This window comes from Poeciliopsis prolifica, unplaced genomic scaffold (genome assembly GCF_027474105.1).
Source record: "Poeciliopsis prolifica strain line A6 unplaced genomic scaffold, Auburn_PproV2 SCAFFOLD069, whole genome shotgun sequence".
Classification (NCBI taxonomy): domain Eukaryota; kingdom Metazoa; phylum Chordata; class Actinopteri; order Cyprinodontiformes; family Poeciliidae; genus Poeciliopsis; species Poeciliopsis prolifica.
In genome coordinates this window covers 1,780,611-1,804,310 of record NW_026562444.1, presented here as the reverse complement: position 1 = coordinate 1,804,310, position 23,700 = coordinate 1,780,611, and the positions used below count along the sequence as shown (strand labels likewise).

The following is a 23,700-nucleotide window of genomic DNA, read 5'->3' as shown; positions in this document are numbered from 1 at the left end:
TATCAAACCGTCCGGAACCAGGTGATAAAAACCCAGTCGGCTCGTAGAACCTGCGGTACCAGGAACGCGGGACAGGAAGCCAGAAGTGATGGCAGCATCAGAACCTCATACAAACCCGACCAGGGGACCCAGTTCGGGAGTCCAGAACCAGTAAAGACCCAGTCCGCTAGTAGAACCTGTTTTATTAACAAAACTGCAACAACTCAGAACCACCCCATCACAGTTTTTGGGTCAGTTTTTGAACTTTGGTCCTCGGAACTCCAGACCCTCCTGGCAGTCAGCGCCCAGGGTTTAGTCCTGCAGAGGGAAGTCTCTTGGTTCGGTTCCGCTCAGATCGACAGGGTTCTGCCGCTCACGGTCCTCTTGAGGACGGAGAAAGTCCAGCCGCCCAGAACCCGGATCCCAGCGCTGCCCCCGGGCAGCAGCGCCAGCAGGCAGCCCACGATGAGCGCCACCTGCAGGCCGGCCCCCAGCGCCGTCAGCACGGTGCTGTGGAGGCCCAGGGCGGCGTACAGCGTCCCGGCCAGGGCGGCCAGGTAGGCCGCGGCGGCGGGGGAGCGGTGCAGGCCGGCCAGCAGCCGGCTGGGCCCCCGCAGCGCCGCCACCGCCGCCACGGCGAACAGCGAGCCGAGCGTCCAGAGCAGCGCGAACTTCCGGGCGTAGAGGAGCAGCAGCGGCGCGTAGAGCGCCGACAGCCCGAAGCACAGAGCCGACATGGCCGCGCAGAGCCCGAAGCCCAGCAGGCGCTGCTTCCGGGTCACTCCGGGGAGGCACGGGTCCGGTTCGGCCGACCAGGGCCAGGAGGAGCCGGAGCTCTGCCCGGACCACGGACTGGACCACCGGCCGAACCAGCTGCCCGGTACTTCTTCCGGTTCGTCCACCTCCACCAAGGTGCTGGAGCTGGACTTGGTTCCGCCGCCTTTGGACTGGGTCAGGTACTCCTGGAGCTGCCGGTTCAGTTCGGCCATGACGGTCGGGTTCGGGACTTCTTCTCGGGGGTAGAGGGGTTTTGGTGGTGTGCGCTGCCCCTTCCGGTCACAGGCAGAACTGCAAGAACAACCAGTGAGGTCTGACCGGAACCGAACCTTCTGGTGTTCTGGAGCTAAATCAGGCTCATAATTCACAAAAGCACAGGATCAGATCCACACTTGTATTTTTGATGCAAACACAAATACATCTTTATTTCCAAATGTCTATTTAATAAAACGTCTGTCTGACTGGGTGATCAGTAACCAATCACATTAACCCATTCCAGCAGCCTGTCGCCATGACGCCTCAGCCTGGTTCCCCTCAGCGACAGAGAAGCGGTAAGTAAAATATCAACATATTAGCTATTGATCCCAATGTTATGATTATTGTGAATGTCGTCCTGTGTGTTTGAGAATTTTGAGACTGTTGTAGCTCCATAAGCTTCCTGGAGAATATAACTATAACCACGGATAAAGAAAAGTCCACTGAGCGCTTTTAATTGATCAGAACTCACCAAATACTAAACAGATTTCCATTTTTTTTCCTGTAAAGCTCATTCAAACAGCTATCAGCTACATTTACAAGAAAATGTATTTTTAAAGTAGTATCATTAAGTATTGGATTGATACATGATTCAGCATATTTAAATATTCTCAGTGAGGAAAACAATAGTAGTATAATATTCTGATATTGATGTATAATGAGCATTTTACAAAGCACACAGTGGGTCTTCATTTTTCAATATTTATTTAGTATATTATAGAGAAGCAAAGGTGATTCAGTAATGATTACTTACTGAATAATATGCATATATTAACCTGCTCATACATGATGTTTCATGTGTTTCAGATTCAGCTGTGAATCCGTCTCTCCTCATTTCCATCTGGCCTTCAGGAAACCTTCAAAACAAAAGTGGGAGATTTGGGAGCCATCTTACTTTTGACAGAATGAAGGAATTCCATATTAATAACAGTCATTGCCATTTGTGTAAACTGGTGAATGTTAAACCATGCAATATATTTACTTCATGTTTTATTTCTAAAAATGTTCAAACTTTCCACTAAATCTGGGTGAGCCTTCCTAGCAGGGCTGAACCTGCATTATAGCTATAAATATATAATTATAACTATAGTTATATAGCTATATATATAGAGTAATATTCTGATCATGAAATATAAACAATATTAAGTTAAACAATAGTTCTTCTTCCGCTGCTGCTGCTTTGGTTTAGCCAAGATGGCCGCCGTGTTTCCGGCAGCTTCTGTTTATGAATAAAAGTCGCTTTTATTATTTTACTGGGATTGTATGAATTCCTTCAGGGTCTGCTGTAGAAAATCAGACCCAGAGGAACCGGGCCCCTCCTACTCATTGGACCTCAGGTTCGGCTTGTTCCGGGCTGGATGTCTGGTTTTATTTCGGTCCGGGTCACGTGACCCGAGGTCAACTTCAGCTGCTGGGTTATTATTAACCTTGGCGGCTGATTGGCCGAACCGAACCGGGCCGGAACCTTGTAGGGTGACTGGGTCTCATTCTGAGTTCCGGTTCGGGCGCAGCGGCAGGTCAACTGGACTGTATCGGAGCCGCTGTAGAGGTGGGTTATTGAGGATTCATTTCCAGTTGCGTCACTTCCTGTTAAAGGCTCATCGCCAGTCAATCTGCCGGCGGTTTAAACTGAGCTCCTGGTTTCCGGTTCCTCCCTCAGCTCCCCTGATGACGCTCTCCCAGGTCACGCCCTCCCTGTTCCTGAGCGGGGCGGACGCGCCCCTGAACGGCGCTCTGATGTCACAGAAAGGCATCACGCTGATCGTCAACGCCACGCTAAGCCACGCCCTCCCCGCCCACCCGGGCGTGGAGTGTTTCCGCGTCCCCGTCTGCGACCTGCCCTGCGAACGCCTCGGCCTGCACTTCGACCGCGTGGCCGAGCGTATTCATGGCAACCGCGCCGGAGGCACGCTGGTGCATTGCGTCGCGGGGAGGAGCCGCTCGCCGGCGCTGGTCATGGCGTACCTGATGAGGTTCCGCGGCGCCACGCTGCGCCAGGCGCACCGCCGCGTGCTGGAGAGCCGGCCCTGCGTGCGCATCAACGCCGGCTTCTGGGAGCAGCTGCTGCAGTACGAGAGGCGGCTGTACGGCTGCAACTCCGTCCGGCTGGAGCCCGAGGGCCCGGGGCCCCGGGGGGCGGGGCCGCGGGGAACCCTGGGGGCGGGGCCACGGGGAACCTTGGGGGCGGGGCCGCGGGGAACCCTGGGGGCGGGGCCGCGGGCAACCCTGGGGGCGGGGCCACGGGGAACCTTGGGGGCGGGGCCGCGGGGAACCTTGGGGGCGGGGCCGCGGGCAACCCTGGGGGCGGGGCCACGGGGAACCTTGGGGGCGGGGCCGCGGGGAACCTTGGGGGCGGGGCCGCGGGGAACCCTGGGGGTGGGGCCGCGGGGAACCCTGGGGGTGGGCCACACCGCTGAACAGCCAGATGACGTCTGTACACAGAGCTCCAGTGATGTCACTCTGAGGTGATGATCTCACCACATAAATTAATTAGAGAATCTACCGAGTCATCAAAGAGGAACAAAACAAAATTAAAAACCGCTGTGAGTGGGCGGAGCTACATTACCTGGACAGGTGTGGAGCAGCTGGTGTTCACCTGGCCAGCAGCCTGGACCACCAGAACCAGTAACTGGTCCAACAGAACCAGGAAGTAAGTCTGTTCTGTTCTGCTGTGGATCAATAAATCATTTCCACCTGAGCGTCTCCTTGCTGTTCCTCACCACCACCAGCAGGGGGCATTAATCCAACTGATCAAAGACAAAATGGATCCTAAACCTCATAATTATCAAGCTCTTCATTCAGGCAACTCATTATTCTGCAGTTCATTAATATTTATGATTATAAAAACATGCAGAATAAAAAGTCAGTCATGTTGATTAGAAGGTAAATTAATCATTTATTTCATTCAATTTCATCAGATCTGTTCCATATTAATAACAGTCATTGCCACCTGTGTAAACTGGTGAATGTTAAACCATGCAATATATTTATTTCATGTTTTATTTCTAAGGTATAATCTAAGTCCAGGTTAAAAATGTTCAAACGTTCCACTAAATCTGTCTCACCCAGATGTGCGTTATGGTTAGGGCTAACCCTAAAATTAACCAAAGCAACAAGACAATACTTGAAAAAAATCTTTTCTTAAAAAAAAAAATATTCAGGACTATTAGCTCTTTTTTTCATTTATATAAAACACCAGCAAGCGAACAAAAGTTAGGAATACTGAGGTAATTTCACCCTGAGGTATTTTTTTCTGTTTCATTTCTTCTCTGATCAGTTCTAAGAGCGCTGGAGCCGGCAGGTCCTGCTGAGGAAACACAGGCTCCATCAGAACCTGAAACTTGGCGGTGGGCAGCATCATGCTGCGGAGTTGGTGACGACCAGAGATCTGGCAGAAGCGGGTTCTACCGGGTTCTGGATGTAGCGGACCTTGGAGGTTCTGTGGTTCCTTCTGATGAGCTGTGTCACGGCGGCGCCTCCTGCAGGATGCCATCGTTAGCATTAGCATACTAGCACAGCAGAAATGATTGCATCACCACCATCATCATCTTCATCACTTACCCTCATGTAGGGCCGGCGCCTCGCCCCGGCCCGGCGTCCCGCCCCGCAGAACCAGCGATGGTTCTGGTCGACGTGATCCCATCTCCAGAACCACCAGAGACAAAGTCCATGTCCTCCAAGAACCTTAGAACCTCTGAGATCTGAGAAGTTCTCCTTTGATGGACCAGAGAAGACAGACTGGAGAGACAGACCGGAGAAGACAGACTGGAGAGACAGACCAGAGACGGACAACCTGGAGAAGACAGACTGGAGACGACAGACTGGAGAAGACAGACCAGAGACGACAACCTGGAGAAGACAGACCAGAGACACAACCTGGAGAAGACAGACCAGAGACGACAACCTGGAGAAGACAGATTTGGAGAAGACAGACCAGAGACGACAACCTGGAGAAGACAGACCGGAGAAGACAGACTGGAAAAGACAGACCACAGACGACAACCTGGAGAAGACAGATTGGAGAAGACAGACTGGAGAAGACAGACAGAGACGACAACCTGGAGAAGACAGACTGGAGACGACAGACTGGAGGAAGACAGACCAGAGACGACACCTGGAGAAGACAGACTGGAGACGACAGACTGGAGACGACAGACTGGAGACGTTCGTCTGTCCCAGTCAGAGAAGTGGTCTCCATGACAACATTAAGTTCTATTGAGGTTCACAAAGTTCAAGATGGTCGCCAGAGTTTTGATCCCATTAGGTCTCCCAGTGTCCCCTTCTGTCTCCTAGTGTCACTTCTGTCTCCTAGTGTCCATTTCTGTCTCCTAGTGTCCCCTTCCGTCTCCTAGTGTCCATTTCTGTATCCTAGTGTCCCCTTCCGTCTCCTAGTGTCACCTTCTGTCTCCTAGTGTCACCTTCTGTCTCCCAGTGTCTCCTAGTGTCTCCCTTCTGTCTCCTAGTGTCCCCTTCCATCTCCTAGTGTCCCCTTCTGTCTCCCAGTGTCCCTTCTGTCTCCTAGGTGTCACCTTCTGTCTCTAGTGTCCATTTCTGTCTCCTAGTGTCCCCTTCCGTCTCCTAGTGTCCATTTCTGTATCCTAGTGTCCCCTTCCGTCTCCTAGTGTCACCTTCTGTCTCCTAGTGTCACTTCTGTCTCCCAGTGTCTCCTAGTGTCTCCTTCTGTCTCCTAGTGTCCCCCTTCCATCTCCTAGTGTCCCCTTCTGTCTCCTAGTGTCTCCTTCTGTCTCCTAGTGTCACCTTCTGTCTCTAGTGTCACCTTCTGTCTCCTAGTGTCACCTTCTGTCTCCTAGTGTCTCCTTCTGTCTCCTAGTGTCCCCTTCTGTCTCCCAGTGTCCCCTTCTGTCTCCTAGTGTCCATTTCTGTCTCCTAGTGTCCCCTTCCATCTCCTAGTGTCCCCTTCTGTCTCCTAGTGTCTCCTTCTGTCTCCTAGTGTCACCTTCTGTTCCTAGTGTCACCTTCTGTCTCCTAGTCCATTTCTGTCTCCTAGTGTCCCCTTCCGTTCTCCTAGTGTTCCATTTCTGTATCCTAGTGTCCCCTTCCGTCTCCTAGTGTCACCTTCTGTCTCCTAGTGTCACCTTCTGTCTCCCAGTGTCTCCTAGTGTCTCCTTCTGTCCCTAGTGTCCCTTCCATCTCCTAGTGTCCCTTCTGTCTCCCAGTGTCCCCTTCTGTCTCCTAGTGTCACCTTCTGTCTCCTAGTGTCCATTTCTGTCTCCTAGTGTCCCCTTCCGTCTCCTAGTGTCCATTTCTGTATCCTAGTGTCCCCTTCCGTCTCCTAGTGTCACCTTCTGTCTCCTAGTGTCACCTTCTGTCTCCCAGTGTCTCCTAGTGTCTCCTTCTGTCTCCTAGGTCCCCCTTCCATCTCCTAGTGTCCCCTTCTGTCTCCTAGGTGTCCTCCTTCTGTCTCCTAGTGTCACCTTCTGTCTCCTAGTGTCACCTTCTGTCTCCTAGTGTCACCTTCTGTCTCCTAGTGTCTCCTTCTGTCTCCTAGTGTCCCCTTCTGTCTCCCAGTGTCCCCTTCTGTCTCCTAGTGTCCATTTCTGTCTCCTAGTGTCCCCTTCCATCTCCTAGTGTCCCCTTCTGTCTCCTAGTGTCTCCTTCTGTCTCCGTCACCTTCTGTCTCCTAGTGTCACCTTCTGTCTCCTAGTGTCCATTTCTGTCTCCTAGTGTCCCCTTCCGTCTCCTAGTGTCCATTTCTGTATCCTAGTGTCCCCTTCCGTCTCCTAGTGTCACCTTCTGTCTCCTAGTGTCACCTTCTGTCTCCCAGTGTCTCCTAGTGTCTCCTTCTGTCTCCTAGTGTCCCCTTCCATCTCCTAGTGTCCCCTTCTGTCTCCCAGTGTCCCCTTCTGTCTCCTAGTGTCACCTTCTGTCTCCTAGTGTCCATTTCTGTCTCCTAGTGTCCCCTTCCGTCTCCTAGTGTCCATTTCTGTATCCTAGTGTCCCCTTCCGTCTCCTAGTGTCACCTTCTGTCTCCTAGTGTCACCTTCTGTCTCCCAGTCTCTTCTGTCTCCTAGTGTCCCCTTCCATCTCCTAGTGTCCCCTTCTGTCTCCTAGTGTCTCCTTCTGTCTCCTAGTGTCACCTTCTGTCTCCCAGTGTCTCCTAGTGTCTCCTTCTGTCTCCTAGTGTCCCCTTCCATCTCCTAGTGTCCCCTTCTGTCTCCCAGTGTCCCCTTCTGTCTCCAGTGTCACCTTCTGTCTCCTAGTGTCCATTTCTGTCTCCTAGTGTCACCTTCTGTCTCCCAGTGTCTCCTAGTGTCTCCTTCTGTCTCCTAGTGTCCCTTCTGTCTCCTAGTGTCCATTTCTGTCTCCTAGTGTCCCCTTCCGTCTCCTAGTGTCCATTTCTGTATCCTAGTGTCCCCTTCCGTCTCCTAGTGTCACCTTCTGTCTCCTAGTGTCACCTTCTGTCTCCCAGTGTCTCCTAGTGTCCTTCTGTCTCCTAGTGTCCCCTTCCATCTCCTAGTGTCCCCCTTCTGTCTCCCAGTGTCCCCTTCTGTCTCCTAGTGTCACCTTCTGTCTCCTAGTGTCCATTTCTGTCTCCTAGTGTCCCCTTCCGTCTCCTAGTGTCCATTTCTGTATCCTAGTGTCCCCTTCCGTCTCCTAGTGTCACCTTCTGTCTCCTAGTGTCACCTTCTGTCTCCCAGTGTCTCCTAGTGTCTCCTTCTGTCTCCTAGTGTCCCTTCCATCTCCTAGTGTCCCCTTCTGTCTCCTAGTGTCTCCTTCTGTCTCCTAGTGTCACCTTCTGTCCTAGTGTCACCTTCTGTCTCCTAGTGTCACCTTCTGTCTCCTAGTGTCCTTCTGTCTCCTAGTGTCCCCTTCTGTCTCCCAGTGTCCCCTTCTGTCTCCTAGTGTCCATTTCTGTCTCCTAGTGTCCCCTTCCATCTCCTAGTGTCCCCTTCTGTCTCCTAGTGTCTCCTTCTGTCTCCTAGTGTCACCTTCTGTCTCCTAGTGTCACCTTCTGTCTCCTAGTGTCCATTTCTGTCTCCTAGTGTCCCCTTCCGTCTCCTAGTGTCCATTTCTGTATTCCTAGTGTCCCCTTCCGTCTCCTAGTGTCACCTTCTGTCTCCTAGTGTCACCTTCTGTCTCCAGTGTCTCCTAGTGTCTCCTTCTGTCTCCTAGTGTCCCCTTCCATCTCCTAGTGTCCCCTTCTGTCTCCCAGTGTCCCCTTCTGTCTCCTAGTGTCACCTTCTGTCTCCTAGTGTCCATTTCTGTCTCCTAGTGTCCCCTTCCGTCTCCTAGTGTCCATTTCGTATCCTAGTGTCCCCTTCCGTCTCCTAGTGTCACCTTCTGTCTCCTAGTGTCCCCTTCTGTCTCCCAGTGTCTCCTTCTGTCTCCTAGTGTCCCCTTCTGTCTCCTAGTGTCCCCTTCTGTCTCCTAGTGTCTCCTTCTGTCTCCTAGTGTCACCTTCTGTCTCCCAGTGTCTCCTAGTGTCTCCTTCTGTCTCCTAGTGTCCCCTTCCATCTCCTAGTGTCCCTTCTGTCTCCAGTGTCCCCTTCTGTCTCCTAGTGTCACCTTCTGTCTCCTAGTGTCCATTTCTGTCTCCTAGTGTCACCTTCTGTCTCCCAGTGTCTCCTAGTGTCCCCTTCTGTCTCCCAGTGTCCCCTTCTGTCTCCTAGTGTCCATTTCTGTCTCCTAGTGTCCCTTCCATCTCCTAGTGTCCCCTTCTGTCTCCTAGTGTCTCCTTCTGTCTCCTAGTGTCACCTTCTGTCTCCTAGTGTCACCTTCTGTCTCCTAGTGTCCATTTCTGTCTCCTAGTGTCCCCTTCGTCTCCTAGTGTCCATTTCTGTATCCTAGTGTCCCCTTCCGTCTCCTAGTGTCACCTTCTGTCTCCTAGTGTCACCTTCTGTCTCCCAGTGTCTCCTAGTGTCTCCTTCTGTCTCCTAGTGTCCCCTTCCATCTCCTAGTGTCCCCTTCTGTCTCCAGTGTCCCCTTCTGTCTCCTAGTGTCACCTTCTGTCTCCTAGTGTCCATTTCTGTCTCCTAGTGTCCCCTTCCGTCTCCTAGTGTCCATTTCTGTCCTAGTGTCCCCTTCCGTCTCCTAGTGTCACCTTCTGTCTCCTAGTGTCACCTTCTGTCTCCAGTGTCTCCTAGTGTCTCCTTCTGTCTCCTAGTGTCCCCTTCCATCTCCTAGTGTCCCCTTCTGTCTCCTAGTGTCTCCTTCTGTCTCCTAGTGTCACCTTCTGTCTCCCAGTGTCTCCTAGTGTCTCCTTCTGTCTCCTAGTGTCCCCTTCCATCTCCTAGTGTCCCCTTCTGTCCCCAGTGTCCCCTTCTGTCTCCTAGTGTCACCTTCTGTCTCCTAGTGTCCATTTCTGTCTCCTAGTGTCCCCTTCCGTCTCCTAGTGTCCATTTCTGTATCCTAGTGTCCCCTTCCGTCTCCTAGTGTCACCTTCTGTCTCCTAGTGTCACCTTCTGTCTCCCAGTGTCTCCTAGTGTCTCCTTCTGTCTCCTAGTGTCCCCTTCCATCTCCTAGTGTCCCCTTCTGTCTCCTAGTGTCTCCTTCTGTCTCCTAGTGTCACCTTCTGTCTCCTAGTGTCACCTTCTGTCTCCTAGTGTCACCTTCTGTCTCCTAGTGTCTCTTCTGTCTCCTAGTGTCCCCTTCTGTCTCCCAGTGTCCCCTTCTGTCTCCTAGTGTCCATTTCTGTCTCCTAGTGTCCCCTTCCATCTCCTAGTGTCCCCTTCTGTCTCCTAGTGTCTCCTTCTGTCTCCTAGTGTCACCTTCTGTCTCCTAGTGTCACCTTCTGTCTCCTAGTGTCCATTCTGTCTCCTAGTGTCCCCTTCCGTCTCCTAGTGTCCATTTCTGTATCCTAGTGTCCCCTTCCGTCTCCTAGTGTCACCTTCTGTCTCCTAGTGTCACCTTCTGTCTCCCAGTGTCTCCTAGTGTCTCCTTCTGTCTCCTAGTGTCCCCTTCCATCTCCTAGTGTCCCCTTCTGTCTCCCAGTGTCCCCTTCTGTCTCCTAGTGTCACCTTCTGTCTCTAGTGTCCATTTCTGTCTCCTAGTGTCCCCTTCCGTCTCCTAGTGTCCATTTCTGTATCCTAGTGTCCCCTTCCGTCTCCTAGTGTCACCTTCTGTCTCCTAGTGTCACCTTCTGTCTCCCAGTGTCTCCTAGTGTCTCCTTCTGTCTCCTAGTGTCCCCTTCCATCTCCTAGTGTCCCCTTCTGTCTCCTAGTGTCTCCTTCTGTCTCCTAGTGTCACCTTCTGTCTCCTAGTGTCACCTTCTGTCTCCTAGTGTCTCCTTCTGTCTCCTAGTGTCCCCTTCTGTCTCCCAGTGTCCCCTTCTGTCTCCTAGTGTCCATTCTGTCTCCTAGTGTCCCCTTCCATCTCCTAGTGTCCCCTTCTGTCTCCTAGTGTCTCCTTCTGTCTCCTAGTGTCACCTTCTGTCTCCTAGTGTCCATTTCTGTCTCCCAGTGTCTCCTTCTGTCTCCTAGTGTCCCCTTCCATCTCCTAGTGTCCCCTTCCGTCTCCTAGTGTCACCTTCTGTCTCCTAGTGTCACCTTCTGTCTCCTAGTGTCACCTTCTGTCTCCTAGTGTCCATTTCTGTATCCTAGTGTCCCCTTCCGTCTCCTAGTGTCACCTTCTGTCTCCCAGTGTCTCCTAGTGTCTCCTTCTGTCTCCTAGTGTCCCCTTCCATCTCCTAGTGTCCCCTTCTGTCTCCTAGTGTCTTCTGTCTCCTAGTGTCACCTTCTGTCTCCTAGTGTCCATTTCTGTCTCCTAGTGTCATCTTCTGTCTCCTAGTGTCCCCTTCTGTCTCCCAGTGTCTCCTTCTGTCTCCTAGTGTCCCCTTCTGTCTCCTAGTGTCATCTTCTGTCTCCTAGTGTCCCCTTCTGTCTCCCAGTGTCTCCTTCTGTCTCCTAGTGTCCCCTTCTGTCTCCTAGTGTCTCCTTCTGTCTCCTAGTGTCCCCTTCTGTCTCCTAGTGTCCCCTTCTGTCTCCTAGTGTCTCCTTCTGTCTCCTAGTGTCTCTTTCTGTCTCCTAGTGTCTCCTAGTGTCTCCTTCTGTCTCCTAGTGTCTCCTTCTGTCTCCTAGTGTCACCTTCTGTCTCCCAGTGTCCCCTTCTGTCTCCCAGTGTCCCTTCTGTCTCCTAGTGTCCATTTCTGTCTCCTAGTGTCCCCTTCCATCTCCTAGTGTCCCCTTCTGTCTCCTAGTGTCACCTTCTGTCTCCTAGTGTCTCCTTCTGTCTCCTAGTGTCCCCTTCTGTCTCCCAGTGTCCCCTTCTGTCTCCTAGTGTCCATTTCTGTCTCCTAGTGTCCCCTTCCATCTCCTAGTGTCCCCTTCTGTCTCCTAGTGTCTCCTTCTGTCTCCTAGTGTCACCTTCTGTCTCCTAGTGTCCATTTCTGTCTCCTAGTGTCCCCTTCTGTCTCCTAGTGTCATCTTCTGTCTCCTAGTGTCACCTTCTGTCTCCTAGTGTCTCCTTCTGTCTCCTAGTGTCCCCTTCTGTCTCCTAGTGTCTCCTACTGTCTCCTAGTGTCCCCTTCTGTCTCCTAGTGTCTCCTTCTGTCTCCTAGTGTCCCCTTCTGTCTCCTAGTGTCACCTTCTGTCTCCCAGTGTCTCCTAGTGTCTCCTTCTGTCTCCTAGTGTCCCCTTCTGTCTCCTAGTGTCTCCTAGTGTCCCCTTCTGTCTCCTAGTGTCCCCTTCTGTCTCCTAGTGTCCCCTTCTGTCTCCTAGTGTCCCCTTCTGTCTCCTAGTGTCTCCTAGTGTCTCATAGTGTCTCCTAGTGTCTCCTAGTGTCTCCTAGTGTCTCCTAGTGTCCCCTTCTGTCTCCTAGTGTCTCCTAGTGTCTCCTAGTGTCTCCTAGTGTCTCCTAGTGTCTCCTAGTGTCTCCTAGTGTCTGCGGCTCTAATCCTGCTAAGTGGATCAAAGTTCCTCAGAGACTCTAAGCTCTTTAGACGCTGAAGCAGAGTTCTGTCCGCCAGTTGGACCGGGCCACGATGGGAGCTGGCGCTGACCCGACTGGGACCAGACCCTGAAGCAGGACTGACATTTGAACCTGGGAGACCCACAGATCGGTAAGGTCACGGTTCTGTTGGTCTGTTGCAGGTCCGGTTGGTTCTGATGGGACCATTTACCTTCAGCAGAGTCAGGACCATCTGGTTCTGGTTCTGGTTCTGGTCCTGTCAGTCCTCTGTGTGTGTAGGAGCCATGGACCCAGACGACCCGTCTCCTCTGCACCGGTTCGTGGTTGCTAAGCGATCGATCGGGTCGATCTTCGACCAGCTGCTGGAGTTTGTGAAGAACGGGTCGGCCTTCGTGGACGGTCAGAAACACACACACACACACACACACACATATATATATATATATACACACACATATATATATATATACACACACATATATATATATATATATACACACACATATATATATATATATATACACACATATATATATATATACACACACACTCCTGGTATTTCTGGTATTTCTGGACGTTCATCTCCAACCAGTCCAGAACCAGTAAAGGTTCTGACCCCCTTCAGACCTCACCAGTTTGGACCTTCAGAACCGCTCATGTTGGTTTGTCCGCTGTGGTTCCAGAAGCTGTTCAGAACCAGGACCTGGGTCCGGTTGCTGTGGAGGAGCAGAACCTGGAGATGCAGAGCTGTGCCAACAAGCTGGCCGCCATCAGGGAGGTTCTGCTGCGGAGAACCATGAAGGTGGCCTTCTTTGGCAGGTCAGAACCGGTCAGGAAAACTTCAGGTGACGAGAACCGGGTCAGAACTACTTCCCACTTGCAGGGGGCGGTGTTCCACCAGCATGTTGGGTTTCTATTGGCTTCCTGTTTCAGGGTTAGGGCGCAAAACTCTTGATTATATTAGTAAACAAATAAAACTCAGACACGAGTCGTTCACTGCCAGCTGTGGCGGGACGAGAGATTTATGCACGGTGATCATGGATCAATACACAATCAATTCCAAAAGTCTTTCCCCAAAATCTCCCTGTATTCTTGACAACAACCTTTTCTATACTCTGGTGTGTGTTGGACCCTTCTAGACCCAATCGACCTTGTGAACTTTAGACATCCGTTCCTTTTCAGATTTGCAAATCAAGCCAATTAATCACAAATTGATGTTCTTATCCATCTAAACAGCTTCCTGCCCGAATCATATTTTGGTCCAACTTTCTGCTTCGAACACAAGGGAGGAAAGTTATCAGGTCCTCACGTCTCAGTTGGGCTCCACAATCATTCTGCAAAAACGGTTCATAAAAAGTATCTCTTCCAAAAGTCACTCAGGCCAGCGGTCCCAGTGTTGAGGTGGTCCACTGCAGGCCCACTGCAGGTCCACTGCAGGCCCACTGCAGGCCCACTGCAGGTCCACTGCAGGTCCACTGCAGGCCCATTGCAGGTCCACTGCAGGTCCACTGCAGGCCCACTGCAGGCCCACTGCAGGTCCACTGCAGGTCCACTGCAGGCCCACTGCAGGCCCACTGCAGGTCCACTGCAGGCCCATTGCAGGTCCACTGCAGGTCCACTGCAGGTCTACTGCAGGTCCACTGCAGGCCCACTGCAGGTCCACTGCAGGTCCACTGCAGGTCTACTGCAGGTCCACTGCAGGCCCACTGCAGGCCCACTGCAGGTCCACTGCAGGTCCACTGCAGGCCCATTGCAGGTCCACTGCAGGTCCACTGCAGGTCTACTGCAGGTCTACTGCAGGTCCACTGCAGGTCCACTGCAGGCCCACTGCAGGCCCACTGCAGGCCCACTGCAGGCCCATTGCAGGTCCACTGCAGGTCCACTGCACGTCCACTGCAGGTCCACTGCAGGTCCACTGCAGGCCCACTGCAGGCCCACTGCAGGTCCACTGCAGGTCCACTGCAGGCCCACTGCAGGCCCACTGCAGGCCCATTGCAGGTCCACTGCAGGTCTACTGCAGGTCCACTGCAGGTCTACTGCAGGTCCACTGCAGGCCCACTGCAGGCCCACTGCAGGCCCACTGCAGGCCCATTGCAGGTCCACTGCAGGTCTACTGCACGTCCACTGCAGGCCCACTGCAGGCCCACTGCAGGCCCACTGCAGGCCCACTGCAGGCCCATTGCAGGTCCACTGCAGGTCTACTGCACGTCCACTGCAGGTCCACTGCAGGCCCAGTAAGCCCTCTCACACCAACTCAATATTTTGTTCATGATGATCAAAATCAAGGACGGAGAGATGAAACTCTCTTGTTTGCCAGACTTACAATTTACTGGAGAAAACTTGCTGTTGGGTTCTTATTGGGTTCCCATTGGGTTCCTGTCTGGTTCTTGTTGGGTTCCTGTCGGGTTCTTATTGGGTTCCTGTCGGGTTCTTATTGGGTTCCCATTGGATTCTTGTTGGGTTCCCATTGGGTTCTTGTAGGGTTCCTGTCTGGTTCTTGTTGGGTTCCCATTGGGTTCTTGTTGGGTTCCTGTCAGGTTCTTATTGGGTTCCCATTGGGTTCCTGTCGGGTTCTTGTTGGGTTCCTGTCGGGTTCTTGTTGGGTTCCTGTCGGGTTCCCATTGGGTTCCTGTCTGGTTCTTGTTGGGTTCCTGTCGGGTTCCCATTGGGTTCCTGTCTGGTTCTTGTAGGGTTCCTGTCTGGTTCTTATTGGGTTCCTGTCGGGTTCTTATTGGGTTCCTGTCGGGTTCTTATTGGGTTCCCATTGGGTTCCTGTCTGGTTCTTGTTGGGTTCCCATTGGGTTCTTGTTGGGTTCCTGTCGGGTTCTTGTTGGGTTTCAGGTCCAGTTTTTCTGCTGGTTCTTATTCCTCTGAAGCATCTGGGTCATGACTTGTTTGAGAACATGGACATCTTCTAGCAGGTCGTCCAGCCGGAGCAGAACCTGGTTCTGAAGCCTCCATCTGATCCCCTTGAAGCTGATCTTAGTGTTCAGTTAAGACCCATTTAGTTCTGATCCAGTTGCTGCAGACAAACCAGATAAGTTTACCAGACCAGAAGTAGACGGCGATGTTTCTCTTGATCCATGATGTAATCGGGGACCTGGTTCTGGCCCGGTTCCCTTGTGTTATCCGTCTTCAGAACCAGCAACGGGAAGAGCACGGTGATCAACGCCATGCTGCGGGAGCGCGTGCTGCCCAGCGGCATCGGCCACACCACCAACTGCTTCCTGAGCGTGGAGGGGACGGACGCCGCCGAGCCCTACCTCACCACCGAGGCGTCTGCCGAGCGCCACGCCGTCTCTGTGGGTGAACAGAACCACCGGGGGGCCCGTTTCTGACCCGGTTCTGACTGCGCTCCCTCTGTGTCCTGCAGACAGTCAACCAGCTGGCCCACGCGCTGCACATGGACCCGGCGCTGGACTCGGGCAGCCTGGTCCGAGTGTTCTGGCCCAAGAACCGCTGCGCCCTGCTGAGGGACGACCTGGTTCTGATGGACAGGTGAGGCCATCAGGTTCTGATCTGTCTGAGTTCAGACCCATCAGAACTGGTTCTGGTTCTGTCGTTTCTAAATGATTCAGGAGAACCTCAGGGCAGAACTGTATGGAGGAACATTCCTCCTTACAGAACCACTGGGCCCATCTGGGTTCTGAGGGAATCCTTCTGAAGTCTTTGTCAGAACCAGAACCAGAGAGATTCATATTAACTCTGACCTCTGACCCCTGGCAGCCCAGGGACAGACGTCACCCTGGAGTTGGACAGCTGGATCGATAAGTTCTGTTTGGATGCCGACGTCTTCGTTCTGGTGGGGAACGCCGAGTCTACCCTGATGAACACGGTGAGGAAGGCCACTTCATCATCATCATCTTAAAGGGCCGGTTCCTGCAGGTGGACCAGATGTTCTGGTTCCTCCTCTTTCTGGCAGGTCCGGTTCAGGAAGATGAATTCAGAACCAGTCCAAACGCCAGACCAGGGTGTCCAAACTTTTTCTCTCATCAGAAATATCCACAAAAAATATTCAATAATAAAAAGAACCAGAACCAGAACCGTTTTCATAAAACAGTCAGAATTCGGACTGCTGGTCCAGATCTGCAGGCGGTTCTTCCTACGGAAGTGGTTCTGGATCAGAACATCTAAATAGATTCTGATCCAATCCCAACCAGACTCGATATCTCTGAGCCCAGGTCTGGTCTTGCTCAGCCAAACCCGGTCCATTATGCAAGAACCGGACCGGATCAGAACCAGATGGAGGCAGAGCTTCACCTGGAAGGAGATCCCTCAGACAGAACCGGACGGGTTCTGGTTCTGGTGAAGAACCAGCCCAGGATAACATCATCAGAACCACAACCAGTCCTCTCCATCTGGGTCCAGAGGAACCAGAACCAGTTCTACTGAAAGGAGCCACCTGCATATAGTGGAGGAGGTCCAGTTCTGGTCGGGTTGGACCATTGGCGTTCTTGGCCTGTCCAGCATCTGCATCAACAGAACCTGGTGGAGACTTCTGATCGGACCTCTGGCTCGGTTTTGTTCTGCTTTGACCCAGTTTTGTTCGGACCCGGGATCTAGTAGCTGACCCAGCTCTGGTCCGAGCTCTGGTCCGAGCTCTGGCCCAGTTCCTGTAATTGAAGCGGTTCTGCTCCGGTTCTGTCCAGGAGAAGCTGTTCTTCCATAAGGTCAGTGAGCGGATCTCCAAGCCGAACGTCTTCATCCTCCATAACCGTTGGGACGCTTCGGTGACGGAGCCCGAGCTCATCGACCAGGTGAAGAAGCAGCATCTGGACCGCTGCATCAGCTTCCTGTCGGAGGAGCTGCGGGTTGTTGAGCCGGACCGGGCCGCTAGCAGAATCTTCTTCATCTCTGCCAAGGAGGCTCTGATCTGCAGAACGCAGCGGAACCAGGGCATGCCGGAGACAGGTGAGACGGAGGGACGGAGGGGAACTGGGTCGGATGAATCAGGTTCTGGTTCCTGATGAGGACCAGGTTCTGGAAATATGACGGGTTTCCCCAGAAGGTTGCGAAGGACGAAAGTCTGAAATTCTTACTAAGTGAATTTATGAAGAATAATAACACAAAACTAACTGGGAGACGAACACAACATCCACAGGCTAATGGGCTAAACCACCAAACTGCTAAAAACTACCAAACCGCTAAACAACCAAACTAAACTGCTAAACCACCAAACTGCTAAACCACCAAACTGCTAAAAACTACCAAACCGCTAAACAACCAAACTGCTAAACTACCAAACTAAACTGCTAAACCACCAAACTGCTAAAAACTACCAAACCGCTAAACAACCAAACTGCTAAACTACCAAACTAAACTGCTAAACCACCAAACTGCTAACTACCAAACTGCTAACCACCAAACTGCTAAAAACTACCAAACCGCTAAACAACCAAACTAAACTGCTAAACCACCAAACTGCTAAACCACCAAACTGCTAAAAACTACCAAACCGCTAAACAACCAAACTAAACTGCTAAACCACCAAACTGCTAACTACCAAACTGCTAACTACCAAACTGCTAACCACCAAACTGCTAACTACCAAACTGCTAACTACCAAACTTCTAAACCACCAAACTGCTAAATTACCAAACTGCTAAACTACCAAACTGCTAAACCACCAAACTGCTAAACTACCAAACTGTTAACTACCAAACTGCTAAACCACCAAACTGCTAACTACCAAACTGCTAAACCACCAAACTGTTAACTACCAAACTGCTAAACCACCAAACTGCTAACTACCAAACTGCTAAACCACCAAACTGCTAACTACCAAACTGCTAACCACCAAACTGCTAACTACCAAACTGCTAAACTAAAAAACTGTTAACTACCAAACTGCTAAACCACCAAACTGCTAAACCACCAAACTGCTAACTACCAAACTGCTAACTACCAAACTGCTAACCACCAAACTGCTAACTACCAAACTGCTAACTACCAAACTTCTAAACCACCAAACTGCTAAATTACCAAACTGCTAAACTACCAAACTGCTAAACCACCAAACTGCTAAACTACCAAACTGTTAACTACCAAACTGCTAAACCACCAAACTGCTAACTACCAAACTGCTAAACCACCAAACTGTTAACTACCAAACTGCTAAACCACCAAACTGCTAACTACCAAACTGCTAAACCACCAAACTGCTAACTACCAAACTGCTAACCACCAAACTGCTAACTACCAAACTGCTAAACTAAAAAACTGTTAACTACCAAACTGCTAAACCACCAAACTGCTAAACTACCAAGTTCATAGAGAGAAACCTGTTGCCAGTGAGTGAGACGTGAACACTTGGTGTTTCTGGTTGTCACTCGCTGCTCAGTTCTTTCCTCTGTTTGCGGTTGGGCTTGAGTTTCCCAGCAGGTCGGTATCCTGGTGGTGACTTGGCTCTGATGGGGACGATGCCGGTTAGACCTGGCAGGCCCAAACCTGCGGTGAGGGTCTGCAGGGACCGTCTGCTGGAATCCCCTGTGAGATGGGGCTTTCACTCACATACGGGAGTCTGGGGTACCGGGCCCTTTGATACGGGCTGTCAGGTGTATGACCGTGTCAGAGTCTGGTCCACTTGCCAGCAATAAGTTGGGCTCGTTCCCGGTGAGGTTGGACTCCATCAGGGCTTTTGTCACAGATTCTGTTCATCACTTCATGGACAGAATCTGCAGAGCAGCCGAGGCGTTGAGGGGATCCGTTTTGGTGGCCTCAGGATCCATCTCTGCTTCTTGCGGACGATGTGGTTCTGTTGGCTCCATCGGGTCGTGACCCGCAGCTCTCGCCGGAGCGGTTCGCCGCCGAGTGCGAAGCGGCCGGGATGAGGATCGGTGGCTCCGACGCCGCGGTCTGGAGCCGGAAAAGGGTGGAGAGCTTCTCTACCCGGGGGGGATGTCCTGCCCCAAGTGGAGCAGTTCAAGTATCTCTGGGTTCACTAATGGGGGAAGAAGGGAACGGGAGATCGACAGGCGGATTGGAGCAGCGTCTGCAGGGAACTGGACCGGCCCGTCATGGTGGAGAGAGCTGAGCCAGAAAGCGAAGCTCTCGATTTACCGGTCGATCTACGTTCCCACCCTCATCTCTGGTCAGGAGCTTTGGGTCACGACTGAAAGAACGAGATCTGGGATACATGGGCTGAAACGGGTTTCCTGAGAGAGAAGCTCAGAGTAGAGCTGCTGCTCCTCCACATGGAGAGGAGCCGGCTGAGGCATCTGGTCAGGATGGAGGCTCCCTGTGAGGCGTTCAGGTCCGGCAGCTTTTATAACTGTTTGCTGCTTTTAAGGCTGTTTTAGCAGCTGATCTCTTGATCCTAGGAATCTAACAAAAACTTCTTCTTTAGCTTTTATCTGCACAAACCATCTTTGTTCTCAATCAGCCACAAATCTCTTCACAGTACGATGATAAGAATTCAGTTTTCATGAAACATCTCATGTTTTCATAGCTTGTCATGTTGCTGGAATCCTGATGAATAATGTGGAACATCCTTCTGAAGTAGATTTACTTTAATAGATTAAAGTGATCAAGCAGCTCTCTGAAAGTCATTATAATGACACGAATAAATTTAATGGCACAACAAAAACTATAATATTTATGAGACTTTAATCCAATTTGCATAATATTTTGGAACACAGTTTATTAATAATTACCAAAAACCAATATTTTGCTTCTTCACTATTTAGACTGAAATCAAACTCCTTCCATCTATAAATTATAAAGTTCTTCACATGATTCTTGTTTTCAATTTCAATTTCCTTATTGCTGAAAATAAACTTTAAAAATGAAACGACTGAACTTAAAATCACAGCTAACAACACTTAGCATTAGCATTAGCCTAGCAGGGAGCTGAACATCACTGCTCGTCCTGCAGGGGGCGCACTGGCTGAAGGCTTCCAGGACCGGCTGGCAGAGTTCCAGCAGTTTGAGAGAACCTTCGAGGTACAGAACCACAGAACCCAGAACCCAGAACCACAGAACCCAGAACCACAGAACCCAGAACCACAGAACCACAGAACCCAGAACCACAGAACCCAGAACCCAGAACCACAGAACCCAGAACCCAGAACCACAGAACCCAGAACCACAGAACCCAGAACCACAGAACCCAGAACCACAGAACCCAGAACCACAGAACCCAGAACCACATCCTGAGCGTTTTTCTAATCCTGCCTGTTTTTTCCCATTGTGTTGGTTCTGACCCGGTTCTAACCCGGTTCTGACCCGGTTCTGACCCGGTTCTCTGTGTACAGGAGTTCATCTCTCAGTCGGCGGTCCGGACCAAGTTCGAGCAGCACACGGTGCGGGCGTGGCAGATCACCGAGGCCATCAAGACCATCATGGACGCCATCAACATCGCTTCGGCCGACAGGAAGTGAGATCAGTCATGTGACCCGCTGAGCACGCTCAGTGGGAGCCCCTCTGACCTCTGACCTGTGACAGGATCTGTTGCCTGGAGGAGCGGGAGGAGCAGCGGGACCGTCTGGACTTCGTCCGGGGTCAGATGAGCCGTCTGAGCGACAGCGTGAAGAACCGGATCGGAACCCTGACGGACGACGTCACCGCCAAGGTTCCCGCCACGCAGCAGAACCCGGGTTCTGGTTCCAGTTGCTGCCACCGTTGGACTTTGTGGTTTCTATGGTAACCGGTGCCCGTCTGCGCCCAGGTGGCCGCGGCGCTGCTGGACCAGATCCAATTTCTGCCGGTTCTGGTGGAGGAGTTCCGGGCCGACTTCAGCCCGACCCCGGAGAACCTGGAGCTCTACAAAGCTGTGAGTTCTGTAGCCCACAGGTTCTGATGAGGTTCTGGGTTCCTGGGCTCAGCCGCATCGGGTCCAGGTGGTTTAAAGGGGAACCACCCTTCAGAACCAATCGGACCTTGGCGGTTCTGCTGCCGAACCCACCGGGCCAGCAAGGGACGCCCTGGTGCTCACTGACCTGCTGCAGATCCAGAACATCCAGGGCCCAATTCTGACCCGGTTCTGTCCCGATTCTGACCCGGTTCTGTCCCGATTCTGTCCCGGTTCTGACCCGGTTCTGTCCCGATTCTGACCCGGTTCTGACCCGGTTCTGTCCCGATTCTGACCCGGTTTTGTCCCGATTCTGACCTGGTTCTGCAGAAACTGGTGCAGCACCTGGAGCAGCGTCTCTCTGGCGGTCTGGCCCATCGTTGCCATGGCGACGTCCTCAGGGACATCCGGGACGCCCAGAGACTCATGACCGGTACCGACCCGTCCCGGTTCTGGTTCTGACCCAGGAGAGGATGTCCGTCTGACTGTGTCCTGTCCGTCCCCAGACAGCGTGCGTCCCCTGGTGTCGCCGTCCGTCCAGCAGCAGCTCTGCGCTCCGTCCTCGTCCTTCGAGATGACCTTTGACCTCAGCCTGGCCGCCCTCTGCGCCGACTTTAGGGAGGACATCGACTTCCGGTTCTCCCTGGGCTGGAGCGCCCTGGTGACCCGATTCATCGGCGCCCACCGGGCGCTGGCCGTACCCGAGGTGAGCGCCGGCCGTCGGACGAGACGTCCTGCGGGACGAGACGTCCTGCGGGACGAGACGTCCTGCGGGACGAGACGTCCTGCGGGACGAGACGTCCTGCGGGACGAGACGTCCTGCGGGACGAGGCGCTGAGACGTCGCTGTGTCTGCAGGACGGACCGACCCTCAAGGACCGGCTGGTGGTTTCCATGGCAACGAGCCTGGTGTCGGTGTCCTCCAGGGCGTCCATGGCGGTGCTGTTGATCGGGGGCGTGGTGAGTCCAAACCGGCCAGGTCCAGAACCGGCCACTTCGTGTCCTGGTTCTGCTGGTGAGACAGAGACAATGCAGCTCTGGACACATCTGGACATGTCCTGTTGCTGCAGTGTGTCCAGCTGCGTTGTGTGTCCAGCTGCGTTGTGTGTCCAGGTGTGGCGCTCGGTGGGCTGGCGGGTGGTCGCCCTGTCCGTCTCCCTCTATGGTTTGCTCTACCTGTATGAGAGACTCACCTGGACGGCGTCCAGCCAGGAGCGCGCTCTGAAGCAGCAGTTCACAGAGTTCGCCGCCTTCCGTCTCCGCGCAGTCGTCCCCGTCACCAGCTCCGCCTGCAGCCAGCAGGTGTTCAAGTAAGCCCCGCCCCTATGGAACCCGCTGGCGGTTCTGCTGGCGGTTCTGACGGCGGCCATGTTTTCTCTCTGTGAGGGAGCTGACCTCCACCTTCAGCCGCCTGACCCAGAGAGTGGACCTGAGCGAGGCGGAGCTGGAGGGACGGATCCGGCAGCTCACCTGCAGGATCCAGAGGTTGGAGGCGACCCAGAGGAAGTCCAAGGCCTTCAGGTGAGGCGCGCTTTACCTGGTCACAATTCTGTCTTTATGAGACAAAAACTGAGAAAATTATTATTTACATTGTGAGGTTTGGATGTAGTTACTTGTGTTGGCTTATTGTTGGGATGAATCGGTTTCATTGTTGAAACTGGAGGTCAGAGGTCAGGAGCAGGCTGGACGGCGGAGACAGGAAGTGAAAACCTGGTTTTGAACCTCAGACCTGTTGTTGCCATTGTTGGACACAAACTCTACCAAGTTAACTCACATCACAAGAAACAAAGCTCTGCTAACGCTGAACTGCTAAACACATGAACAGTGATGTCACGCTAGCGCTAACCGTTAGCTGACGGCTAACGGTTAGCGCTAACCGTTAGCTGACGGCTAACGGCAACGTTCTGTTTCTGATTCTGCTGCAAATCTTAACATCACAAGAACAGGAAGTGGAAACCATGATGTGACATAAAGTTCATCGCCGTTATGAAAACGTTTTACCGTAATAACTGATCTGAAAAATGACAGCCATCTTGAAAAATGGCCGTCATCCTGAAACTCCAGTATCTGAATTGGCATCGCAACAAATGATTCAAAAGACCAACTGCCAGAACTGGACTTAGATCCAAAAGGTTCTGGTCGGACCAAACCTGATGAGAACCTGCTGTGGTTCTGCTTCCAGGAACCGGGCCACGGAGCTGGAGACCCAGCTGGAGGCCTTCTCTGCTCGCTACCTGCAGGCTGCGGACTGAAGCAGCAGCGGTTTGGATCCACCTGCTCCGACCAGAACCAGGACCGGACCGGAGGAGCGTGGTTCTGCCTGTGCTGGTGTGGACCAGCAGTGGTCAGACTGAGGCGGTATTAGGGTTTGGTTCTGGTCTCCATCAGATGTTCCAGTGACCTCTGACCTCTGCAGCTTGCGGTCAGGTTCGTCAGAGACCCGATGCCTCGCTGCAGGGAGGTTCTGGGTTTTGCTCCCTGACCCGGTCCAGAACCCAGCTGCGTTACCTGGAACCCACTGAAACGTCTAAAAGTCTTTATGCTGTTCATGAAAATGATTTTGTGTTTCAGCCAATAAAACCTTTAATACAGAATCTGGATTTATGGAAACCAGGAATATTACTGGCTGAGAGACGGATGGACGGACGGAGGGACGGAGGGAGGGGAGGACAGACAGAGGGGAGGACAGGTGGACGGACGGAGGGGAGGACAGGTGGACGGATGGAGGGGAGGACAGATGAGTTGGTCGATCAATTGGTTGATTGATGCAGGAGATCAGGTGTCGCTGCTGAGAGCCAATCAGAGGCTGGAGGAGTTGTGACCCCGTTGCTATGTGTAGTGACCCCGTTGCTATGTGTAGTGACCCCGTTGCTATGTGTCGTGACCCCGTTGCTACGGGTGATGGGGTCTGTTAGCGCCACCTGCTGGCGTCTCCATGGCGACTGCATGCAGCTGGTCTCATCTCGGCTCTGATTGGTTGGTGGAAATGAAACGATCTTTGATGGAAGTAAAATGATCAATAAACACTGAACTGAT

The 23,700-nt window shown here is 52.5% G+C and overlaps 2 protein-coding genes and 1 pseudogene across 6 annotated transcripts; 2 read left to right on the top strand and 1 right to left on the bottom strand.

Annotated features, from left to right (window-relative positions):
• Positions 1–165: 165 nt before the first annotated feature.
• LOC129351751 (vesicle transport protein SFT2C-like) lies at positions 166–986 on the bottom strand. The gene has a single exon (XM_055020663.1). The coding sequence runs from the start codon at positions 966–968 to the stop codon at positions 330–332; it is 639 nt and encodes a 212-aa protein (XP_054876638.1). The 5' UTR covers positions 969–986; the 3' UTR covers positions 166–329.
• Positions 986–23,700, top strand: LOC129351702 (mitofusin-1-like). Of its 5 annotated transcripts, XM_055020631.1 has the most exons (18): positions 986–1,307; positions 11,838–12,028; positions 12,157–12,276; positions 12,561–12,696; positions 15,017–15,179; positions 15,251–15,375; positions 15,604–15,712; positions 16,527–16,788; positions 19,751–19,818; positions 20,130–20,251; positions 20,320–20,446; positions 20,543–20,647; positions 20,996–21,098; positions 21,172–21,371; positions 21,523–21,624; positions 21,778–21,974; positions 22,051–22,185; positions 22,847–23,700. In XM_055020631.1, exons 3-18 carry the CDS (start codon positions 12,162–12,164, stop codon positions 22,914–22,916), a joined length of 2,139 nt encoding a protein of 712 aa, XP_054876606.1. In that variant the 5' UTR covers positions 986–1,307; positions 11,838–12,028; positions 12,157–12,161; the 3' UTR covers positions 22,917–23,700. The 5 variants fall into 5 exon arrangements, with proteins under 5 accessions (XP_054876606.1, XP_054876608.1, XP_054876607.1 ...); XM_055020635.1 differs by lacking the exons at positions 986–1,307; positions 11,838–12,028; positions 12,561–12,696 and having other exon boundaries at positions 12,163–12,276; XM_055020633.1 differs by lacking the exons at positions 986–1,307; positions 11,838–12,028; positions 16,527–16,788; positions 19,751–19,818 and having other exon boundaries at positions 12,138–12,276.
• Positions 2,479–4,515, top strand: LOC129351775 (dual specificity protein phosphatase 18-like; annotated as a pseudogene).

Coding starts and splice junctions, on each gene's coding strand:
- LOC129351702 (XM_055020631.1), top strand. CDS start 12,162: ATGGACCCAGACGACCCGTCTCCTCTGCACCGGTTCGTGGTTGCTAAG. Junction 16,789..19,750: donor CCAGGGCATGCCGGAGACAG/GTGAGACGGAGG, acceptor CTCGTCCTGCAG/GGGGCGCACTGGCTGAAGGC. Junction 21,625..21,777: donor TGCTGTTGATCGGGGGCGTG/GTGAGTCCAAAC, acceptor TTGTGTGTCCAG/GTGTGGCGCTCGGTGGGCTG.
- LOC129351751 (XM_055020663.1), bottom strand. CDS start 968: ATGGCCGAACTGAACCGGCAGCTCCAGGAGTACCTGACCCAGTCCAAA.